Source organism: Acomys minous (genome assembly GCF_964271855.1).
Source record: "Acomys minous genome assembly, chromosome: 6".
Taxonomy (NCBI): domain Eukaryota; kingdom Metazoa; phylum Chordata; class Mammalia; order Rodentia; family Muridae; genus Acomys; species Acomys minous.
Window position 1 is genome coordinate 21403699 of NC_140487.1, and position 21541 is coordinate 21425239.

At 38.6% G+C, this 21541-nt stretch overlaps 1 protein-coding gene across 1 annotated transcript in view; it reads right to left on the minus strand.

The window, feature by feature from the left end:
• The window catches only part of CASD1 (CAS1 domain containing 1), a 42359-nt gene that overhangs the window by 4192 nt on the left and 16626 nt on the right, over window positions 1–21541 (minus strand). Inside the window, exons 6-16 of the mRNA XM_084785416.1 lie at window positions 20859–20903; window positions 20312–20435; window positions 18959–19173; window positions 15439–15861; window positions 14326–14415; window positions 9952–10071; window positions 8804–8960; window positions 7526–7605; window positions 5001–5102; window positions 3486–3626; window positions 2542–2619 (exon numbers count right to left, since the gene is read on the minus strand). Coding sequence (XP_084641542.1) covers window positions 2542–2619; window positions 3486–3626; window positions 5001–5102; window positions 7526–7605; window positions 8804–8960; window positions 9952–10071; window positions 14326–14415; window positions 15439–15861; window positions 18959–19173; window positions 20312–20435; window positions 20859–20903 — 1575 coding nt within the window. The remainder of the gene's footprint in view (window positions 1–2541; window positions 2620–3485; window positions 3627–5000; window positions 5103–7525; window positions 7606–8803; window positions 8961–9951; window positions 10072–14325; window positions 14416–15438; window positions 15862–18958; window positions 19174–20311; window positions 20436–20858; window positions 20904–21541) is intronic.

The following is a 21541-nucleotide window of genomic DNA, read 5'->3' on the forward strand; positions in this document are numbered from 1 at the left end:
GTACCTTCCTGGGTACTATTCTAATCATTTTCTATACACTCTTTACAGTCAATTCCTTGTTCTGTAGCCAGTCACTGCTGGAAATTCCTACCAAGTCTGAGAGGCAAAATCACTAAGTTGAGATTCAAAGGCTGACACAGGTTGGGGTACACTCAGGGGTAATGTGCCTATCATCTCACATCACACCCCCCCCACACACCCCCACACACTAGGGGGGTGGGCGTGGTGGCACACGCCTTAATCCCAGTACTCAGGAGGCAGAGGCAGGTGGATTGCTGTGAGTTTGTTCGAGGCCAGCCTGGTCTACAAAGCGAGTCCAGGACAGCCAAGAGTACACAGAGAAACCCTGTCTCGAAAACACACACACACACACACACACACACACACACACACACACACACACACCACAAAACCAAACAAACAAAAGATAGATAGATAGATAGATAGATAGATAGATAGATAGATACAGAGAGAGACAGAGAGAGGCAGGGGCAGGGGGAAGAGAGAGAAATAAGGAAAGAAAAACTATGCACCAGTTAGGCTGGGAAATATTTTCAAATGAAAGAGCAGGAATTGTATACATGGGTAAAATCTTAAAGGAATTTCCGCAGACGTGTATGTGCTCTAATGATCCCCCCCTCTCACTTTTCAGCTCTCAGGAGACACACAAATCCTCTGCTGACATCTAAGAATAAGCATGCAACCAAGTTGGAAGCGTGTGGTTATACCATAGGAAGTTTTTAGATGCTGTTGACATTTACAAGGTGGAACAAATATCCTTAAAGAAAAGAAAACAGCCAATAAAACGAAAACTTGCTTTAGTTTATACTCCTTGTCCATTCTTTTACCCTACAAGAAGCCGTGGTCCTACAACAAAGGTATCTTCAGATATGTGAGCATGTGGGGGTGGTAAGTAGGAAAAGAGTTGGTACTATTCTGCTTGCAGCCACTTTCTCCTTTGCTCTCCAATTGTTCTGTCTGGTATACCGTGAGTGCTAATGTTCCCTCTCATCCTGTGAGTCACAGCAATGACATTTTATAAGTTGTACAAAAGCTCCTGGTAAGTGGTGCCCTTGTCTACAGAAGTAATAGAAATGCCATTCAAAGACAGCACTGAAAACGTCATAGCCGATAATGTCTAGAGAATCTCCCACCTGTTTGGTGCTACAGAATACACAGAAGCTGGGAATAAATCAAACAGTCCCCGCACTAAAGAACACTCAGCACTTGGGGAGGATGCTCCAGAAACTCTCCATGCCCCTCTGGGCTGGACAATTCCCCCTTAAGATTTTAAGACATAACTTCCTTCAAAACTCTGCTCTTTAATCAACAAAGGTTAGGAAAAACACCCAGGCTTTCAAAGCGATCTGGACCTACGGTCCTCCACTGATGGTCATGCCCTATGACGGGCTGCAGCTGACCTTCTGGTTTGAGCCCTCACCAGACTCTGCCCCCTTTCCAGGCCCGATCCCACACCTCTTTATATCTTGGCTCTCTGAGTTGCAGCCCCAGTGTCCTGCTTGCAGGTCCTTCAATGGGCCATGTTCCCTTTCCCTGTGGGACCTGCCCAACGGTTCCTTCACTCCCTCCATTCTCAGGGAAATGATCTGTGATCCTTGACCCCACTCCAGCTAGGTCATATACCACCCATTAATATATTCTCATAAAGTATGATATGCTTCTGTTCATAATTATGTGGTTATTATAATACTTTGTTACAGAATATTGTCAGTTCTTCAAGGGTAGAAATTGTGCTGGATCTGGCAATCACCAATATCTAACATGCAGAATCAAAAGATTATTACATGAATACAAGACACTTACATGAATCGCCATTAAATTCTATATTTCCTGAGGACAGGTGTCAGATCTTTTTTAATCCTGAGCCGTTTATGATTAACATGGAACTTAGCACAGTAGATAATTAATAAATAAAATTAAATACACTCAAAAAATATTTAAAATGTGCATGTGATTCGAAAGTTAAAATGTTTGCGTATGACGTGTGTGTTCGCAAACGTGAATGCATATATGTGTGTAGGCCAGAGGTCAACAATGAGTGTGCTGCTCAACGGCTCTGCTGCTGGGGATGGACCTCGCCAGTCCTTGCACTCTGTACAGCAAACATGTCACCCACAGAGCCAACAACGTAGTCCTGGGATTAATGTTTTCTAAGTTACAAGTGCTTAGCTGCACAACTTTCAAACATGAGCTAGAAGAGCCCTTTGAGTGTGATTTTAATAGCTCTTACTGTAGAGAGAGACAAGGCTTAGAGATTTGGTAACTTCCCTACATTTTCTGGGGTTTGGACTCTCCTTTCTTTATTTCTGAGTACTACATTCTTACACAATCTTTTCAGTGAATAGTTCTCTCAATCGACATAATTCTTTGGTGGTGAATGTCTTGATTTTATTACCTGGGAGACTGAGGCAGGAAGATCATGAGTTTGAGGCCAGCATGGGCTACACAGTAGGAAAAGCATCTAGAAATATTTTTTTTTTAAAGAAAAAAGCCTTGTGAGAAATCAAGAAAGATAATTACCTGTACCACAGAAACAGATGGGTGCAGCTCATTACACTCTGCTTTGTTTTTACAACTGCTAGCCCAGATGGAATAGGTCTAAAATAAGAATGCACAGGTCAAATCACAAAAAGGCTGGCTGGCCCTTAAGCACACACAAAACAGAATGGCTTAGTTGTTATCTTCTTTTCAACTTGTAATCACTATGCTATAGAAAGAACCAATGAAAGCTTTTATTAGGTTTGTTCACTTACTTCAGTAGGATCAACTATCGAAGTATAAGAAAGCAAAAGAGAAAGGGGTACACAGAGACTTGGACATGTCTTGTAATCTGGTCATCACCAGGCAGAGCTGGCTCTCCATCCACATCCAAGACTATAGGGAGCAGCCAGGCATGGTGGCACACTCCTGTAATCCCAGCACAGGCAGAGGCAGGCAGATCTCTGTGAGTTCGAGGCCAGCCTGGTCTACAAAGTGAGTCCAGGACATCCAGGGCTACACAGAGAAACACTGTCTCGAAACAACAAAAACAAAACAAAAAACCAAAAAAGGCAAAAACAAGAGTACATGGAGCTGGGCAGTGGTAATACATGCCTTTCATGTGGATCTCTACAAGTTCAAGGCCAGCCTAGTCTATGGAGGGAGTTCCAAGACAGCCAGGGGCACACAAAGAAACACTGTCTCCAAAACCGATAGATAGATAGATAGATATGCAGATAGATAGATAGGGAACATGGTATAATTTTTCCCAAATTGATCGTTCCTATTTCACTATACTCTCAGATAGTGTTTGTTCTTAACTTAAATATGCAGTCTATTTAGAACTTATATCTAACTAGAAAAAATACAGTAAAAATTTTAAAGTATTGATTTAAATTAGTTGATTACATTGCCTTGTTATAAGGTTAATTTTCTCTATAAGCTAAAAGTTTAGAAAATCAGGGACTTATTATTTTGAAACTTACCAAGAAAGACACTACTGAAATAAATAATAGAAAGTTGGAAATTTTGTTTGAAAAAAGAGGTTCACCCTTTCCTTCAGAAAGTATTTGACGTCTCTGTAAAGCCAGATAAATGAAGGCAAACAGCATCCCATGGAAGACTACCTGAAAACAACACAGAGAAAACTTGTTGTGAAGTGACCTCTCAAATATGAGCAACAATACTTGGTTATTGAAAACTGTCTTTATAACATTAGGTTGGCCAGAAGCTTTTAGGACTTTTGAGTGGCTATAAAGAGTAAACCTTGACAGTAAAATAAAGCCAATGACCGAGTGACTGCTAGAAAGTGCAAGCCAGGAGAGCCAGTATGCTGCAGGGGTAGACTGCCCCACCCCCCACCCCACCACCTCAAGGTGTCCTGGCAGCAAGGGAGGGAAGAAAGACAAGTGATTATTTCAGCTGAACCCAGAGCCTTACACAGGAGAAGCACAAACTCCTCTGCTGAGCTACATCCCCAACCATAAAAATTTCAACATCCCAACCTCTCCTAAACATTCTCCAAAAACACTAAAGTACATTTTATACAATCCCTTCAATCAAACCAGGCAACAATACTACAAAATCTGAAGTTTAGAAAGAAACAATGTATATTAAAAAACGTGGTGGGACAGAAGGTGCACAGGCATTTTTTTTTTCCTCTGAAACAACAACAACAAAGAAACAAATTAAAAAACCACCAAACAATCAACAAGCAAATAAAAAGAGACACAAATAATATAACGTGATTTATCACGGCAATGGACTGAACTTTTGTGTCCCTCAGTTATCACCCTGCACCCCCCCCCCCCCAAAAAAAAACACTCTCTGGTATGTGGAAAACAAATTTCTATCTGGAATTTAGAGGTTTTAGTTGGGTATGTGGGAAGCGATCAGGTCATGAGGGTGCAATCTTTATGAGTAGCGTTAGTGCCCTATAAAACAGACCCCAGAGAGCACCCCTGGTGAGAACATGACTGCTCATGATCCAGGAAGCAGGCCCTCACCAAACACTAAATCTGCCATCACCACAAACTTGGATTTCCCAGTCACTGGAGCTGTAAGAAATATGCTTTGTTGTTCAGGAGCCAACCAGGCTATCATGTTCTGTTTCAGGCTCCCAAACAGATAAGCACATCCTAGCAGACTAAAGAGACTTATAGCAGAGACACTTTGTTTGTATGTGGCTTGGAGATGCCATAAGCTACACTGGAAAATACACAGATGTTAGAAAACAGGAATGACACAGAATGCTTATCTGAAAGCATACTGAGAGACAGTAAAAGACAGAAAGAAAAGAGCAAAGAGTCAGGGGGCTAGCGCTGACCTAGTGCTCTGCATACTCATTTCCTGCTGTAATGAGAAAGGGTGCGTGGGTCTGCTTAATTTACTCTCGACAGGTTTCTTAGATACTCTAAAACTAAGCAGAAACAGACAAGAGGGCAAATAATTTTCTAACAGTATAATTTGAGGCATCAAGATATCACAAAGTAAATACATACGTAACGGTCTAACCTCCATCTGAACCACCACTCGTACACGTTCCCTCTCAGCTCGAAACACTTGGAAAGTGGCCACAGAGAAAAGATCTTCTCAAATGCACCCTAAAGGAAGGAAGGCAGACAGTTAACACTATATTATTTTGCTTGTCAGTGCTTGTTTTGCAATTTTATTATAATCTATATTGGTTAAGCTAGGGATTAAACAAAGGCTGTTCACATTCTTAACTTCTGTCCAATTCATTTGAAAATATGGCTTCATTGGAAATTCACTTAAGAATAAATTTATTTTAGCTATGGCCAAAAAATATTTAATACTTTCCAAATTTATTTGTCTTTCACGGGAAAGCTACTAAAACTGTAAAATTTTGAAAAAGTAAAAAACTAGTAATTAGAAAAGCATTCTATTGTAGAGTTCAATCTACACAAAAAGGTTCATATTCACCAGTCAGACACAAAAACACAAAATGCGTTAGCCAATATGATATCAATATCCAAAAAAATGATTAAGGTGAAATATAATTTGTTTTCCTCTCAGTGTCTTTAATTATCTATAATTATTAAAGTTGAAAACCCCCTGGATTAGTTTCTCCAATCGGCCATTCTCAAACGCTATGACAGCCACAGATTCAAGTTTTCTTCTGTTCAGTTAGTGAATAGCCCCCTCTTATCAATCTGACAGCCAAGAAAATGTGGGAACGAAGGGGCAAAAGTCTTGGGTACATTCCTGCACACTAATGAAGCCTTTCAAAGAAAACAAATCCTCAATATCGACTAAAGAATGCCACAAAGCTTTACTAAGGAATGTCCTATCACTGGACCTACTGCAACAGCATAAAAAATAATTACTAAAAGCCAAAGGAAAATATGAGGAAATACTTCAGATACTGCCGAATCCTTGTGTCAGAAGAATTTAATCACTTTAGCAAAATGCACTGTTTCCACTTAACCACACCTTCAACTGTACATAAAATAGAACTGTATCAAAATTTATTCTGCAGAAAACTTAGGCTCGCTCTTACCAAGAGTGCCAAATAAAGTCTCCTGGATTACACATGTATACACGTACATATAGTTATGATCAAATACAAAACATAACAGGTATAGCTCTATGAGATTTATATCTACTATGACCCTGGTAACCACCTATATGAAGATTATCTATGTATAAATACATTTGTAACTAAAATTTTTATTTCTAATTGAAATTTATTTATTATGTCACCAATAAAGAAGTTTTACTGAGTATTGACTTCCTGAAAAGTCAGTGGGCTACTTTGCACTGTGTACTTTTTTATCCTTGTCCTGGGGTCAACAGTGACCCAGAGCTGGGGAAGATTTTTATTCTCACTATTTAATAATGAGTGATCTTCCCTTTTTCCATTCAAATGTACTCATAGAATGTTGGGTATTTGTTTTGACCTATTTCTTTATACATTTGCCCATTGTTTTATTATTTTATTTATTTCACATGGGAAAGAAAACTGGATGTCATGCAGAAACAAAACTGTTTTAAATTATTTTAAGTATGGAAGTGCTATATTTCCCGGCATATAAGACAACTGGGTGCATAAGACAAATGATATAATATTAGCATTATTGATAGAGTTTGGAATATACTCACCATATAAGACTACCCCTCTTCCAATACACACCCTGGGTAGCAGACTTGGGCATGGGTCTATTTGCAGGCGCCCAACTTTGCAACGGATTTTTTTTGGTGTTAAAAAGGTGTCTTATACACCGGCAAATACAGGAAGTATAAAAGCTTAAACACCCCTCCCCAAAATGCTCTGCAGAATTAGCTCAGGCCCCACCCTACACATAGCAAAATATACCTAACGGGCATTTACATTTGACATAGCAAAATGTAGCACTGCAAGTCACCTGCAGCTTCTGCCAAAACTATAGATATTCAAATAAAATATTTTGTTATGAGGAGCATGCTGCCCAAATAGAATGTCTGCCTGATGGATTGAATCAGCAGATAACAGACAGCCATTCTGCTACATCTACAGAAAATCTCAACCACTAAAATAAGGGATATAAGGGCAGAAGCACAAAAATTACCAGCATCTTTTAAATTAAGCATATTAGACATGTGCAAACCCTCTGCACCCAAGTTCATTTTACTAACTGTCTCAAATTTACTTTGTGCATTTACAGAAAAATCAAGTTAACAGCTTGATGCAATGAATAATGCACAAACTAGGCTGCAAATTCTGTCAAGAGAATTTTGATCCTTACTTAGAGTATGTCTCATAAGAGGCATTCAATAAACGTTTGATTGATCAAAGTCAAGTAAAATGGATCTTGAACAATTGCCAGAGGAAGAGCTTAAAATTGCTCTTACAACAAAAACAGTGGTAACAAAGTAGGTAGGGTCTCAAAAGAACTACAGCGAGCATATAAGAGTGACACTTTTATTACAGTCATTAAAACATGAAGCTAAAAAACTCTTCTCACAAGCCTTAGTAGAGTTGAACTTTAAAATATTGTAAAATACAAATCAAGAAGACCACACGAACCTGAGAATATGCCAGGAAACATATGCACAGCAGCAAAAAGGCGAGTTTCAACAGTAAGCCAAGATGCCAGAAACAATTTCCTAGAGGAGAAAATGTGCAACATACACAGCAATATAAATTTATATTAGCAAACACACTGAGGACACTCTGTTCAAGGCTTTTGCATCTTGAATGTTTCTCAGAATAACCCTTGATATAGTATATGTAAACGGTAAGTATGGGACATAGCTGAATGTGTTTAGGGGCATACATCCAAGGCAGGGCAAAGTGATCAGTAGAAGATCACTGTGAGGAACGGGGCTACGGTGTGCACCTGAGGCCCACATACCTGCTGCTCGTCTCCTAGGCGTACTCACTTTAAGGTACCTCTTGCGTGCAATGTTATCCGTCACTATTGAATGTTTCCACAAAGTGTACAACCGTATGTTCAATGCAATGTTCAAACTCGGGTTAAATACTAGCTTAGGTAGCACTGATTAGGCATAAAGTTCCAGGAAGTGTAAACTCCCCATGGACTAGGATTTACCCTTAAGGCACATTTTAACATATGCATCCTTCAAAGTAGATGGTCAAAGTTTATGCATTTTGATTAATGTCTGAAGTTTCTGAAGAAAAACTGTACTCTAAATCTATAGACTGTGCAAAGATACTAATGAATTTTAAAGGGGTTGTATAGAAATGTTCCTGGAAACTTATTTAACATCTTAATGAAAGTCAATGAGAAAAAATTCTGATAGCAAGATTTAAGTTCAACGTCAAATACAGCTTTAATATTAATTTTTTTGAACACTTAAGACTTTATCTGAATGAAATGACCGTGGAGAAGCCATATTAAGATAAACAACTGTAGCCTACCTGAACATGATCAGTAAGCGACTGAGGGATGTGGAAACGACAACTTTAGAGGGAGGGAAGTAGGTTCCTTATATGTAAAATAGGTTGATAGAAATGCCCAAACAGTTGTGCAGAAGACAAACTATAAACTCTTTGACACGTGAAAGTTTTGCTAGTGAATGTTCACTCAGACTCTCCACACAGGTAAGAAACCACACACAACGGAGCTGGCAGTATTGAAGGACAACGTGGGAAGAGCCCACAGCTCCTCTCTGCACCGGAAAACACACAATATAAATGTACACTCATATTCTGCAATGCTGTATTATACTGTGCAGTGAGCTACTTGGCTGTATTATTTTAGAAACAAGTTTTACAACAAAAATGCTAAAACCACACACACATTTAAATGGCCTACATCCTTTAGTAAGACAGTCTATTTACCGTTTGCCTTTTTCTGGATTATTTGTGGCCACAGTGCTAAAGTGACATATATGACCATGAACCACACGGTGACCAAGGGGACAAAGTAATAGAATTGATAAGGTCGATCCATCACGATACATAATACCACAACCAGGAAGTTGAGACGAAATAAGACCTATGAAAATGGAAAAGAAAATGGTTTTCATTCCCAATATGAAGAAAAAGCAAAGACAGATTTTTCTGAATACAATAATACATTTATGAATCAAATAACAACCATACAAGTGTATTTTACCAATCCCTGAAGTTTCATTTGTCCCACAATCACTATAGAGTTTGATATATTTGTGTATTATTACACTAATGAATTTCCAGTAAAAAAGCAGCCAGAGCCATCTTATAACTACAGTCACAGGAAATTGTCCTCTTTTTACAGAGAGGAAAGAAATCATAGACCACCCTCTGGGGGTTAGTTTTGCAGGCAGAGATTCAACTGCCTCAAGAAAACGATGCTCCTTCCATCTTCTGCTCGATGATGATTTATCCTCTTGGGAAAAAAATGGATAGGTAATAGAGATCCAAAGTAGTATCATTCAAGTTTTAAAAAAGTCTCTGTGACTTCCATTACAGTCATTTCAGATATCACTCTACTTTTATTGACAAAATACAGACTGTAAGCAGACCTCTAGCAGCCCTGTCCACTGACCCTGTGACCCTGGGCAGAGTGTTTAGCCTCTCCCAGCCTCTGTTCCCATGAGAACATCTCAGGGTTGCAATACAGGGAAAGGAAAGTGATGTTTAGAAACTGCTTAGCAAGAGGCAGAAAGCCGGTAGGTAGTAATACTCTCTTAAGGCAGGATAAAAAGAATTCATGATCATTTCAGGTAATTGTGAACCTCTATTCAAAACTGACGAAGACCAATACAGTGATCCTTTGAGCACTGGTGCTATTATATATGCATCTAGGTTATATTTTCCTTCCATCGCTAGTAAGTTATCTCAAACGACTACACAGTGAACGCAAAGATACAACTTCAAAATGATATTTCCTAAGTCATAATGATTCATGATCTCAAAACGATCCTATCAATTTTTTTTTCTTAACAGATGGAGAGAAAAAGCATGCTGAGTTGAAAGAAAAAGGGAATAGCTGACTGCACTCTTACCTGACATACTCTATGGATTCCAAAATCTCCTTTGACCCAAAAGTAAGAGAAGTGCCCATATCCCGTCTGAAACAGATACGCAGCAACCAGAACTCGAATGTGCATGTACACAGGCAGAAACTGTTGACAGAAACGAACATGGACAGGGTGATGGCACAACTCTTGGGGTGATGGGAACTCTTGAAGTTAGTTACCCTACGTTTCCTATTTTCCTAACAGATGGAAAACAAAACAAAACTAAATAGCCAAAGGACTAATTATAATTTTTAATTTACTTAGCAAAAAAATTGCATTAGACACGTGGAAACACAATTGCGAGCTATCTCGGCACGCCCTTCGAAAGCATCTTGTTTAGAACTCCGTGTCACCTCACCAGAGGTGCTCACTGCATTGTTTCCAGAGAACCACAACTTCACACCGGAAACACAGCACATTTTAATCTACACATGGCAGTCACAGGAAATGTCACCTCACTTCACATACTAAGGAACCTGATCGTACTGAGTCATCTGCCTTTAAGAGTGCAGCTACTGTCTCTACAATGTAACTAGTATACGCCTTTAAAAAGGCTTGTAACCACTAAGCTTCACTGGCTCCCATTTACAGCCATCTGGTCACCTCTGAAACTATCCAGCTTTAACACTGCTTAGGGCCACTGTAAGATAATGTGAATTTCCCAAGTGATTGTAGGAAAAAAAAAATAACCTAAGTGGATACCTTAAGTGGACTTTAAGGCCTCAAGTGTATGCATTTTGGAATACATCTTTTTCCTTTATAAAGAATATTTTACTTGAGGGGGGAAAACAAACAAGCAAGCAAACCCCAGAGTGAACCTATAAACCTACAACGCATCATCCGCACTCTGCATAGCGCCTACTCTGAGCAAACGGAGCGACTCTGACTCCGAACGTGACCTTTCATATGCTTCCAAGTCATCTAGCTTCTGTTTGCCTGTCGAAGTATCATCAGGCTCTCCCAAATCTTCTTCTGTTGACTAGAATCCTATTTGCAAGCCAGGGGGCGATTACAGGGGTCTGGAATCAGCATTTGTGAGGCTGAGGCAGGAGGGGTACAAATTCGAGGTCAGCTGGGGCTACCCATAGAGGTCAAGGCCCATGCAGCTTCCAAACTAAGACTATTGGGACTATTGACAATACCAAGGCCTAAGGCTAGCTAGTGGTAGAGTGCTTGCCTAACACTCCCCGGGCTAAAAGAAACAGATGAATCTAATTTTAATAAATATATTCTACTTACTTATTTTTTTAAAAACTGTCATTTAAAAATGTTAACGTAAAGGCAACAGTCTTTCTAATTTGAAATTTTTGAACTTAGTGTAAATTTATTATAATTAATTATACTTAATCTGCTTTCCTCTGAACAGCACACTTCAGCCCTGACTAGCTACAGTGTCAATGGCTACTTGGCTAACACAGTGGAGTGTGGCTGCAGAACCACTTACTTGAGACACATCTTTCTCTGTCTGACAGCTCTGCAGGTATTGGAAAAAAAAAAGATGCCAAACCTATGTTAACCATCCTTAATTACTTTAACCACTCTCTATAAAGCAAAATTTCAAGTTCCTTCAAGGCTGAGGCTGGGACTACAAAGTTGGGCTTGTTTGTTTACTTATTAAGCAGCACAGTTCAATTACAGAAAATTTCCAAGTTCCTATCAGTGTGGGTCTGCTATGAATCTTACATATTTCCTCGAACTTTTGATTGTATGATATTTCAAATCAAAAGAGAAGCTGCAAGACTGATACAAGGAACTTTATAGACTTTGATGAAGACAAGAGGCCTCCTAAATATTTTACCATGGATCTCTTAAGAAGGAAGACAGTACCTTACATAGCCACATTAGCATTATAATGGGCAATAAATTTAATATGAATATTAAATAGCCTCTACTACACTATTCATTTTTAAGTTTCTCGGAACATTTTTGTCTGATGGACATTGTGGTTTACATCTGTAATTCCAGGGGCAGAGGCAGGAGGATAAAGAATTTAGGGCCAGCTTATGCTAGAAAAAGCTCAAGACCCACACAGGCTATCCAGCAAGACGCTGTCAAGGGCGCAGGAGCGGGAGGAGTAGCTTAGTGGTAGGTTCCTGGCCTAGACTACATCAAGCTGTGAATTTGATCCCTGACCCTGCGGACAACGAACCACACACTGCATTGATGGTCACAACACTTTAGTATCTTTTGATACCTAGTTCCCTTTCACCTTTCATGTATCAAGATTATAACAAAAGTTTAGAGTTGAAGTTATTTTGAAAGATCAACTTCATTAAAGAGCTAGGCTGACTTTCTAGCCCTTCACAATCTTTCATGAAAGTCTTAAAAAGGAAGGAAAAAGCACAATGAAACAAAAATTGTTGTCTCCTGCAGATCTCTCAGCATTTTCTGCATATTTGATATAAACCTTATTGTAAAAGAATGTTTATGCCAACAATAACTACCTGCTGAGACTCTTTAATACTTCTCCAGGATTTTATCATACTATGCCTTGTAGCATGAAAACTAGGGAACATATTTTACTTAAGGTATTGCAATTGGACAATTAAAGATGTAAATAAAGTTACCTCCTCGACTACCCATGTGTGGAAACCCCAAATATCTTGTAAGCTACATGAACAGTGCTTTCCCAGAGAGGACACAGGTAATTTTTAACAACCAAACACGTATAACAGAACAGGGACACATGATTAATCATTACAAATGATCTGCTAATGAAAAGTCTGTCCTTCCAGAACAGAGCTGTTGTTCTCTATTGCAAATGAGGATGTATTGGGAGGCAGTCTAAGAAGACATATTGAATGTTGGGTTGGTAAATGATTATACTAGCATGCCAAATTGCCTTCATCTCTTTACGATGTAATTCCTTTCTGGAATCACTGAGTTGAGGAACTTAATCTGCCATTAATTTTTTCCTACCTAATTTCTTAGATAGAAATATCACCATTTAATATGCCAGCAATTAATTATGTCTCTAAATGGCATGTTCTTAAAACAAAACACCCCTCCCCCTATTAATGAAATCCTAACTCATATGTTAGAGGTATCTCTAGGCTCCAATAGTCACCTCTTTTTATTTCCTAAAGAATTTGCAGATTTACGCCAGGAGTCCTAAGCCATCTCCCCGGCTGGATTTCTTTCACTGTCTCAGCTTTGCTAGCTGCAGGGGCCACAGGAACCTCACCGCTGTAGCAAGAAGACATAGCACAGCCACAGATTCCCAGAAAGGAGTACATTTCACTCCTTTGCTCCCTGTCTTTAAACCAAACATCCAAAAAGTCATAAGTTCACAAGCTTTCAAAAATGCAAAATGAGGAAAACTGTGGTTTTAATTTTTTAAGGAAAAAATTAGTGGTAATATTATTTATAATCCTAATTGCTACTATGGAATGTTCAAAATATTTCTCTCAGAGCACTATCCTCTCACTTGAATTTATATCATCAAGTCAAATACTAAGTATTTCTAGATGAGTTTTGGGTAAGCAAAGAAGCAATAAAAGAGCTTGGTACTTCACAAATTATGAATGAATTTCTAACTTCAAGTTTTAAAACATTTTTATACGAGTTTGACTCTTCACAATGAAGGCCTTTATGACAAGCAGCTGTCAGGCTCACTCACAAAGGCTTATTTTCAGTGCATTACAGTTGGAATGTTAAAACACAGAAGGACTATAGTGTTTCGTAACCCTCCCATATCCGAGGCAGCCCAGACTACAAAGTTCCTGGGAGGGAGAAAAGAGTGAGGCCAAAGATTTCTCAGTTTTAACATTTTTCAAATATAAAACTAGTAGGGGCTGGGACAGATGGCTCAGTGATCGAGAACACTTGCTGCTCTTGCAGAGGACCTTGGTTTGGTTTCCAGCACACAGCAAGCAGCTCTAGCTCTTGGAGGATGCGATGCCTGTGGCTTCCACAGGTACTGGCACTCATGTGCGTGCCTCTAAATGCAGACACACAACAAGACTTCATTAAAAATAAATTTTAATTTTTTTAAATGTAAAACTTGTTGATCAAACTTTTAAAAACACAGTGAGTAATAGGACATAAATTTGATTTCTTTTTATAGTAACTAGCCTACTGTAAATCCTTTGCTATTTATAAAGCTTCCTGATAACATTAGCTGTTCAACAAGACGATGCAAGACAGCGGCTATTTCAATAGTACTAAGGGCAAATAAATGCAGTCAATTATTACCTCCTCTCTTTCAAAGAAAACTGATTTTGCTTTTACCACGATAGACTTCTCAAAGCCTTGGGGGGAACATGAGAAGGATGAGCAAACAGTTGGGTAGGAAGTGAGAAGGGACTCTTAAGCAACACTGCTGCCTCTCCGCTCTCAACTGAGACTCAAAGTACTTACTGTACTTGCGCCAGAGATGTGATAAATCAAGATCACAAGCTGCATCCAGCCTTTCCATTCATCTGTTTGTTCTCGGTTTAATACTTTAGTCTGCATAAAGGAACCAAAATCTGCTTCAAAATCCATTGGGAAGTAATTATTTGGACAAAACATATTAGGAATGTCACATTTTCCTTACATATTTAAAGCTAATGCTTCTGTCAAAGAATCATGGTTGGGGCAAACTGTTTCTTGCTAAAAGATACAATGATACAACTGTGTTAAATGTAACACAAATTTGAAAGACAGATCTGAGGAGATCTTGAGGAGTTCAGGTGATCCTTCTGGTTTTGTTTAAAATGGCACCACAAGTACGAGAGCTGTATTTATAGATCTAAAAATGGCATCCTACAGTTTTCTTTGTAAAATTTTAGATTTTCAGTGTTTAAAAATGGTCTTACACTTCTCCTACACTTCATTGGTAGGAAATGTTCTTTTATTAGAATTTATTTTCCTTAGCATACTCTTACAGGCTATGAAGAACTGATCAACCATCCTCATGAAGCAGTTGTTGTTATTATTATTATTATTATTATTATTATTATTATTATTATTATTATTGTTTTGCAGAAGAATTTGATAACTCAAATAAGATAGTGTTGTGGAGAAGTTCTATCAAGAATTCTTCTGAAAGACGGGCACACTTCTAAGTTAGGAAGCAGGGTCTCATGAGTGGAAGCCACATCATCACGGAGGTTCTAATTTGTGTGTACACATCTGGTAAATGTATAAGCTATTTCTCTCATATAGGAGTATTTCTTAATATAATTATATTTTAAAATTATAATTGACAATAAATAGCATCTAGTATTGAAGTAATTATTCTTCTTTCTGTAGCCTCAAGCAGGCAAAAGAGCATAAGTCATGACATCTTTTCACAGGCCTTACTTGTATCTTTTTTTAACATTTTGAATATGTTAGCTGCTATAAAAAAAGATGTGGTTAAGAGTCTATTAAGCAGAGGATAACTACAGACACCTCATGTGTGAACATGTTTGTAAGTGACAGCAGTTCTTGAACGGACATTTTCTAGCGAGGCAGGATAATAACATGAGCTAATGAAAATGATCTTACCTCCTTCGTATTTTCATTGTAAAACACTCCCAAAACCAATATGTAGATAATTGGAATAAAGAATGATGAATGTGTATAGAATTTGTTTTCCTTCATAAACAGGTTTGCACGGTCGCACATATAGAAATAGGCCATAATCAGGCCAAGTTTGCAGAAAGACTGTAAAAGGATTTCTAATGAAGATACAGGAGTATTGATAATATTCTTTTTCTCTTCGCCACTTTCCAAATCAGGACATGGTTTATTCTTCCGGTGAGCATTACGATGGATTACATAGAAAATTAAATACCCAAAAATGGACAAAGTGAAAAAACAAGCCGCTAGCTTCTGGATGAGAGTCAGAGGAGGCCGGGGCTGGCAGCAGGAACCGTCCACAGGCTTCAGAATCTTATTACAGCACACGTTCATGAGGATCATTGCACTCTGTGAACAGAGCCGGTCATTTAGTGAGCATCTTGTCAGGGATGCACTCGATTCCGCTTTCTCCTGTGCATACTGTTGAGACTGCTGATACGGAAGCCAGTGCTCTTGCACAGTTTGCACCCACTTCACACACACACACATGCAAATGAGGGTATCCCCATACTTCGTAAATGCTACTTTGGGTGTCTCAAAATTCTCAGGCTATGGCCACAGTAAGTTTATTTTAAAATATGATCCACAACACACTAGAAACAATAGTTCCTTCCTACTGAGAATGCACTGATATGGTTCCATCCTTTTAGAAAACAACAACAAAATAGCAAAAAACTCATGGCTCCTAATAGATCAGCTAAAATAAACAAACAAACAAACAAACACCAAAAAACCATACTGGCATATGTGAAACACCAAAGACTTTTAATTTGGAGACTTCCAGAACCATAATAGTTAAGATGGAGTCCCAGCCCTACATGACAAAGGACTGCAATATAAGTACCACTGAAAAAATTAATAATTCTTAGCTAACAGTACTGACAATACGCCTTTCATTTAATTCTGAGCTTATAGATAATTTATGAGTATCATTTAAAGATATATGGTGCTACATAAAATGTGAAATGCTCAACATAGTTTGAACATAATAAACATATTTCAGGCAAGCTGTCAAGATTCTGTCTACTTGAAGGTTTGGTCAAACTCTAGATATGAAAACTACTGTTTGGGTGTCTGTGAGATGCTGATGGCATCATTTGAGAGGAAGCTTTCAACGCACTCAAATGTTTAGAAGATCTTATCGTTTCAGCCCTTAGATTGAGGAAGTTCTCTGGGTTGCATTCTCACAAAACCCCAGCCTACAGATTTTCTCACAAGGTCCTTGACTCTCTCCCAGGATCTTTAAAGCCCGTTACGTATATAGAGAAACGGGGTTATATAAACAGAGATATTGTCTTGCAGGAGAGGAAGAGAACCAGAATGTTCTACACGAGCCCTCTGACCATGATGAAAAGTGATGAGAAGTGGCTTTGCAACCTAATCCTAAAGAAAGAAAAGACTTTGTAACCACACTACATCCATTTGGTTCGTGGACTAAAGCAAGTAACATGAGTTACTTTTTTTTTCCTTAAAATTTAAGTTCTTCTTTACAAACACATTTACATTTAAATAATTCCTTGCTGAATTTTGCTACAATAAAATAAACATCTAATGCCAACACACACACACACACACACACACACACACACACACACACACACACATGAGATCCACTGCTTTTTTAGAAAGTTAAATAACCCTATAAGGGTGGGACCCCATTATTGAAGACACTGTGTACTTAGGACACAGGACTCAGAAGAATCTAGCGGGATCTGACCCTAAAGCCTCCTTCCTGCAGTCTATCCTCCAGGGTACCAGCAAATACTGTGCAAGCTGCCAAGGGAGGGAAGGAATCAAACAGTCCTGCCTACATACACAGCACCTATGAACCATGACCAGACATCTGTAAAGATGTAGTAAGTGCCATTCATATGTTGGTGGTAACCAACAACTGTCTAACTCAACCTAAGCCCTCTTTTTATACTTTTAAAATTTTATTTATTTACTTTAGATCCTGATCGCAACTTCCTTCTGCTTCTCTCTTCCCAGTCCCTCCCCTCCCCACTATTCACCCCTCCTTCCCTTCTCCCCTGAAAAAGTGGAGGCCTCCCATGGATACCAAACAGCCTTGACATACCAAGTTTCAATAAGACTAGGTTAATCTTCTTCTACTGAGGCTAGACAAGGCAGGCCAGTTAGGGCAAAGGGAGCCAAAGGCAGACGATGAAGTCAGAGACAGCCCCTGTACCAGAACCTAACACCTCTTAACACAAGGGAAATCATGACTGGTACTGAAACTTGAACAACTTCCCAAAGCCAACAAGTCAAGGATGTCAAAAAACTACCTACTACCTCCCGATTGCTAGAGCAGCATAACTCCGCGCTGCATTCTAACCCTTATCCTTACCCCCACAGGTAAGTGTAGCTAAGCGCTTTATCAAAGAAGCTTCTCTATAGCAAATGACGGCCATCACAGAGATCCACAGGCAGACACAGGGCGGAAGCACATTGTGGAAGTCTAGCCCCAGTGGACAACAAATCTATATCACAGCCCTACATCTATGGCCCAGAGAACGTTCTGGAAGAAGGAGTAGAGAGACTGTGAGAGATGGAATACCAGGAAGTGAGCTGTGAAACAGTCTCTTCTAGAAATGCTGCACAAACAAGGCTGCAACAGTGGCAGTGTCAATGGACACAGTAATACTCGGAAGGCGGGAAATGGTGTGGGCCCCATTCCTAGACAGAACTACGGGCAGTTAATGACTGCTGCTGGGAGGAGGAGCATTAGGGCTCTCCCAGCCCTGACACCATGGCCACACACACACACACACACTCAAACAACAAAACCAAGCTTAGCAGCTTGTATCTATATATTTGTGCATATAGATGCACACGTTTATGTGTGTGTGTGTGTGTGTGTGTCAATATTGATAAAATAAAAGAGGCTATTAACTTTAAAGTGGGGGGCATGGGAGGAGCTAGAGGGAACAAAGAAGAAGCAAAAAGAAAACTGATATAATTCTATTTCAATTATTCATGTTTTTAAAAAGCCCTCTAAAAATTTTGTTCCAGAGTGTACAGTGTTTACTTATTAAGTTCTCTTTCACACTTAACATAAAGTTTTTCTTCCACCAGTCACCCTCATCTGTGCCTTGAATAATGCAGTGTAAGAACAAAATGATTTTTATGCTCTTCCCTGCATTTGAGTCTTGCTTATGGGATGGAGAGCATAAAGTGGTCCTCTGGGCGTGCTAAGAACTTAGGGGCTTCTTAACGGTGCCTGGCGCTCTACATGAAGTTTCATTTTCCCTAGCACACTGCTGCTTCTCTGAGTTTCAGAGTTTAAGAAACGTCTTAGACTAGCTTCAGGTGGGTGACAGAAAGCAAAATTCCTTCTGCACAGGATGAGCAACTAGGACTGCAATGGGACAAATGGGCCGCAGTCCTGCTCTCTGACTCGTGGCGATTAACAGTCTCCTCCCACTGACGTACAAAAACCGCTTACAGTTTCTCTGCTTGATTCGGGAAGGTGTAAGCCATCCAAAGACTCCATGATGGTTTCTTGAGCAATTAGTTTGGAAACACTGAACATCTTGACATTAGACTTAGAGTTTCTGGTGCTACTGTTCAGAATACTGACTGCAGCTTCATTGTAGGCATCTATTTTCTCATTAGTGATCATTTTTCTATTTTCACTTAAGAGATCTTCGTAAACTGGGTCTGCACATTGAAATACATTTAAAATAACAAAGTTCAAAGCTTCTTAGTGGTAAAAGCACAATCACACACTTTAGTCAATCCACATGTCATACTATGCTCTTAAACTAACCATGATATCAGGCACGTAACAAATTACTTCCATGAAAAGCTGGCTGAAGCTGGCAATGATTTCCTATCCAACATTCAACTTTTGAGTCAATTTTCCCCCCTCAAATGTAAAGAACTTTCATCACTTTCTCATGTATATTGTTTAAGGGAAACATTTTCATGATACTGCATGCCCCAAGAATTTGAAAATCAGGATGCTGATTATAGGAAATTACAACTGGACTATGGAAGAATTTCCAGTAAGGAGCAATGACCAATCTGCTTTCCTGAGGTCTCTGTGCAGGTCTGAGAAGCTCAGTCAGACAATCTGGAAGTATTACTCTGTCCATTTGCATCAAAGGTTATATCTTAATTCTTTCTCATTTTCACAAGGAAAAGGTTAATTGTGAGTTTGTGAATCAAACAGAAATGGTGCAACAGAGTCTGCCTACGCTTTCTTATTCCTTCCAACTTTGAAATAATCCTAAGAGTTTTTGACAAACATATTGAATTGCTAAAATGTCTAAGGCATTTCATATTGTGTGGAGCTTTAAATAATAGGCATTCAATAAATTCCTATAATGAGCTGACTTAATGTGGCTTTCATACTCAGTATAAACTAGATGGTGTCAATTGAAACATAGCATATCATTTCCAAGTATATTTATTTCTAATGATTTCAATATTATATAAAGTGTGGTTAATATTGTCACTGCATTTCCTAAGCACAGTGAATATACTCTGCGAAAAGTAAAGCCTTAGGAGGTAAGCCTCATTTGTCCTTAGGGTTTCTCTCTCTACTGCATTTGCAGCCACTCTGCTGCTTGGAGGATATTTTTTTATTTATTTTATGCTTGCTATACTTATTAGTTTGTTCCTTAAATTAAAAAAAAAAAAGAAAGCAAGTTCTTCTAGTTTATTCTAATCTTACAAACATTATTTCAAAATTTATTCTCATAAAGTCATAATTTTGTCTCTTGAAACAGGGTATAATAAAAACTCTATCTTTAAATATATGTAAAATGACATTTTTTCATTACTCATTCCTTACCTTGTAAGACCCAATAAACATCACTAGTCCTGGCCAATTTCTCTAAGAATGGTGCTATGGAAGAGATGTTTGTTTTATACTGAGATAGTGCTTCCTCGCTACCGTTGTGAATCTTGATGGACCACTAAGAAGCAGTGAGAGATGAGCATTAATTCAGCACGTAGCACAGAAAGTAAAGTGTATAACGCACCTATTGTAACAGGGTAATTGTAACACAATTCTCATCTCAGTTAATACTAGAATAAATTTAGTCAAATTATTTAATGAAATACATGATCACAATTATAAAAGGACATTATAAAGCAGGTTTTGAATGTATAACACTAAAGAATATAATTCTGGATATAAAATAATACTGAGATTTACCATGAAATTTCCTCAGTTCATTCAGGCCCTTTTATTAAAATTCATCAGTTTGGTTAATTATAATGGAAATGGAAATTAAAATACAAATACAATCAAGAATTCTGTTTCATATAACTTTTTCTTATCATGTGCTTACGAGTGAAACAAAGATGAGTCTGTCAGAATGCAGACAAGAACTTACCGTGGCTGCTCCTGCTACGATCACATGAGGTTTTGCAACCGAGTCCTGGAGGAAGAAAAGTCTTAGAGCCACGCTACATCCAGTTTACGGACTGAATACAAGTAACAGCACACATGCTTTTTCTTATATGTCTTGTTCCTTACAAATGTACTTTAAGTTTACAGAATTCCTTACTGGATTCTTTTTACAATTAGGCAGTTAAAAGTTTACATGGTTACATGGTTACACTGTATGGCAAGATACTTATGCAGATCATTTTTTAGTGTTTTTATGAACACACACACACACACACGCACGTGCACATACACACCATACACACACAACTACTGAAATCGAACATGACCTACTTTTTTTGTGAATTCTGAGTAAACTACTTAGAGTAAAGCTCATGGATTATGTCAGTCAATTAAGAGGTATTCATGGGAACCTACAGAATACACAGTGTACGAGTTAAACAAACTATAGGGTCAGTGCCCTAAGCAAACATAATCTGTCAAGAAGGCTAAATCTAACACATATTTAACAAAATATACTGATAATTATTAAAGACCACATGTGGGGAAGAAATGTCAGGCCTTTAGAAACATTCACCAGCTGCAAGACACACTATTTGTAACACAGTTATACCATATATTAGTACAACAGAACTTATAACATTTACATAGCACTGAGTTTTTAGTATC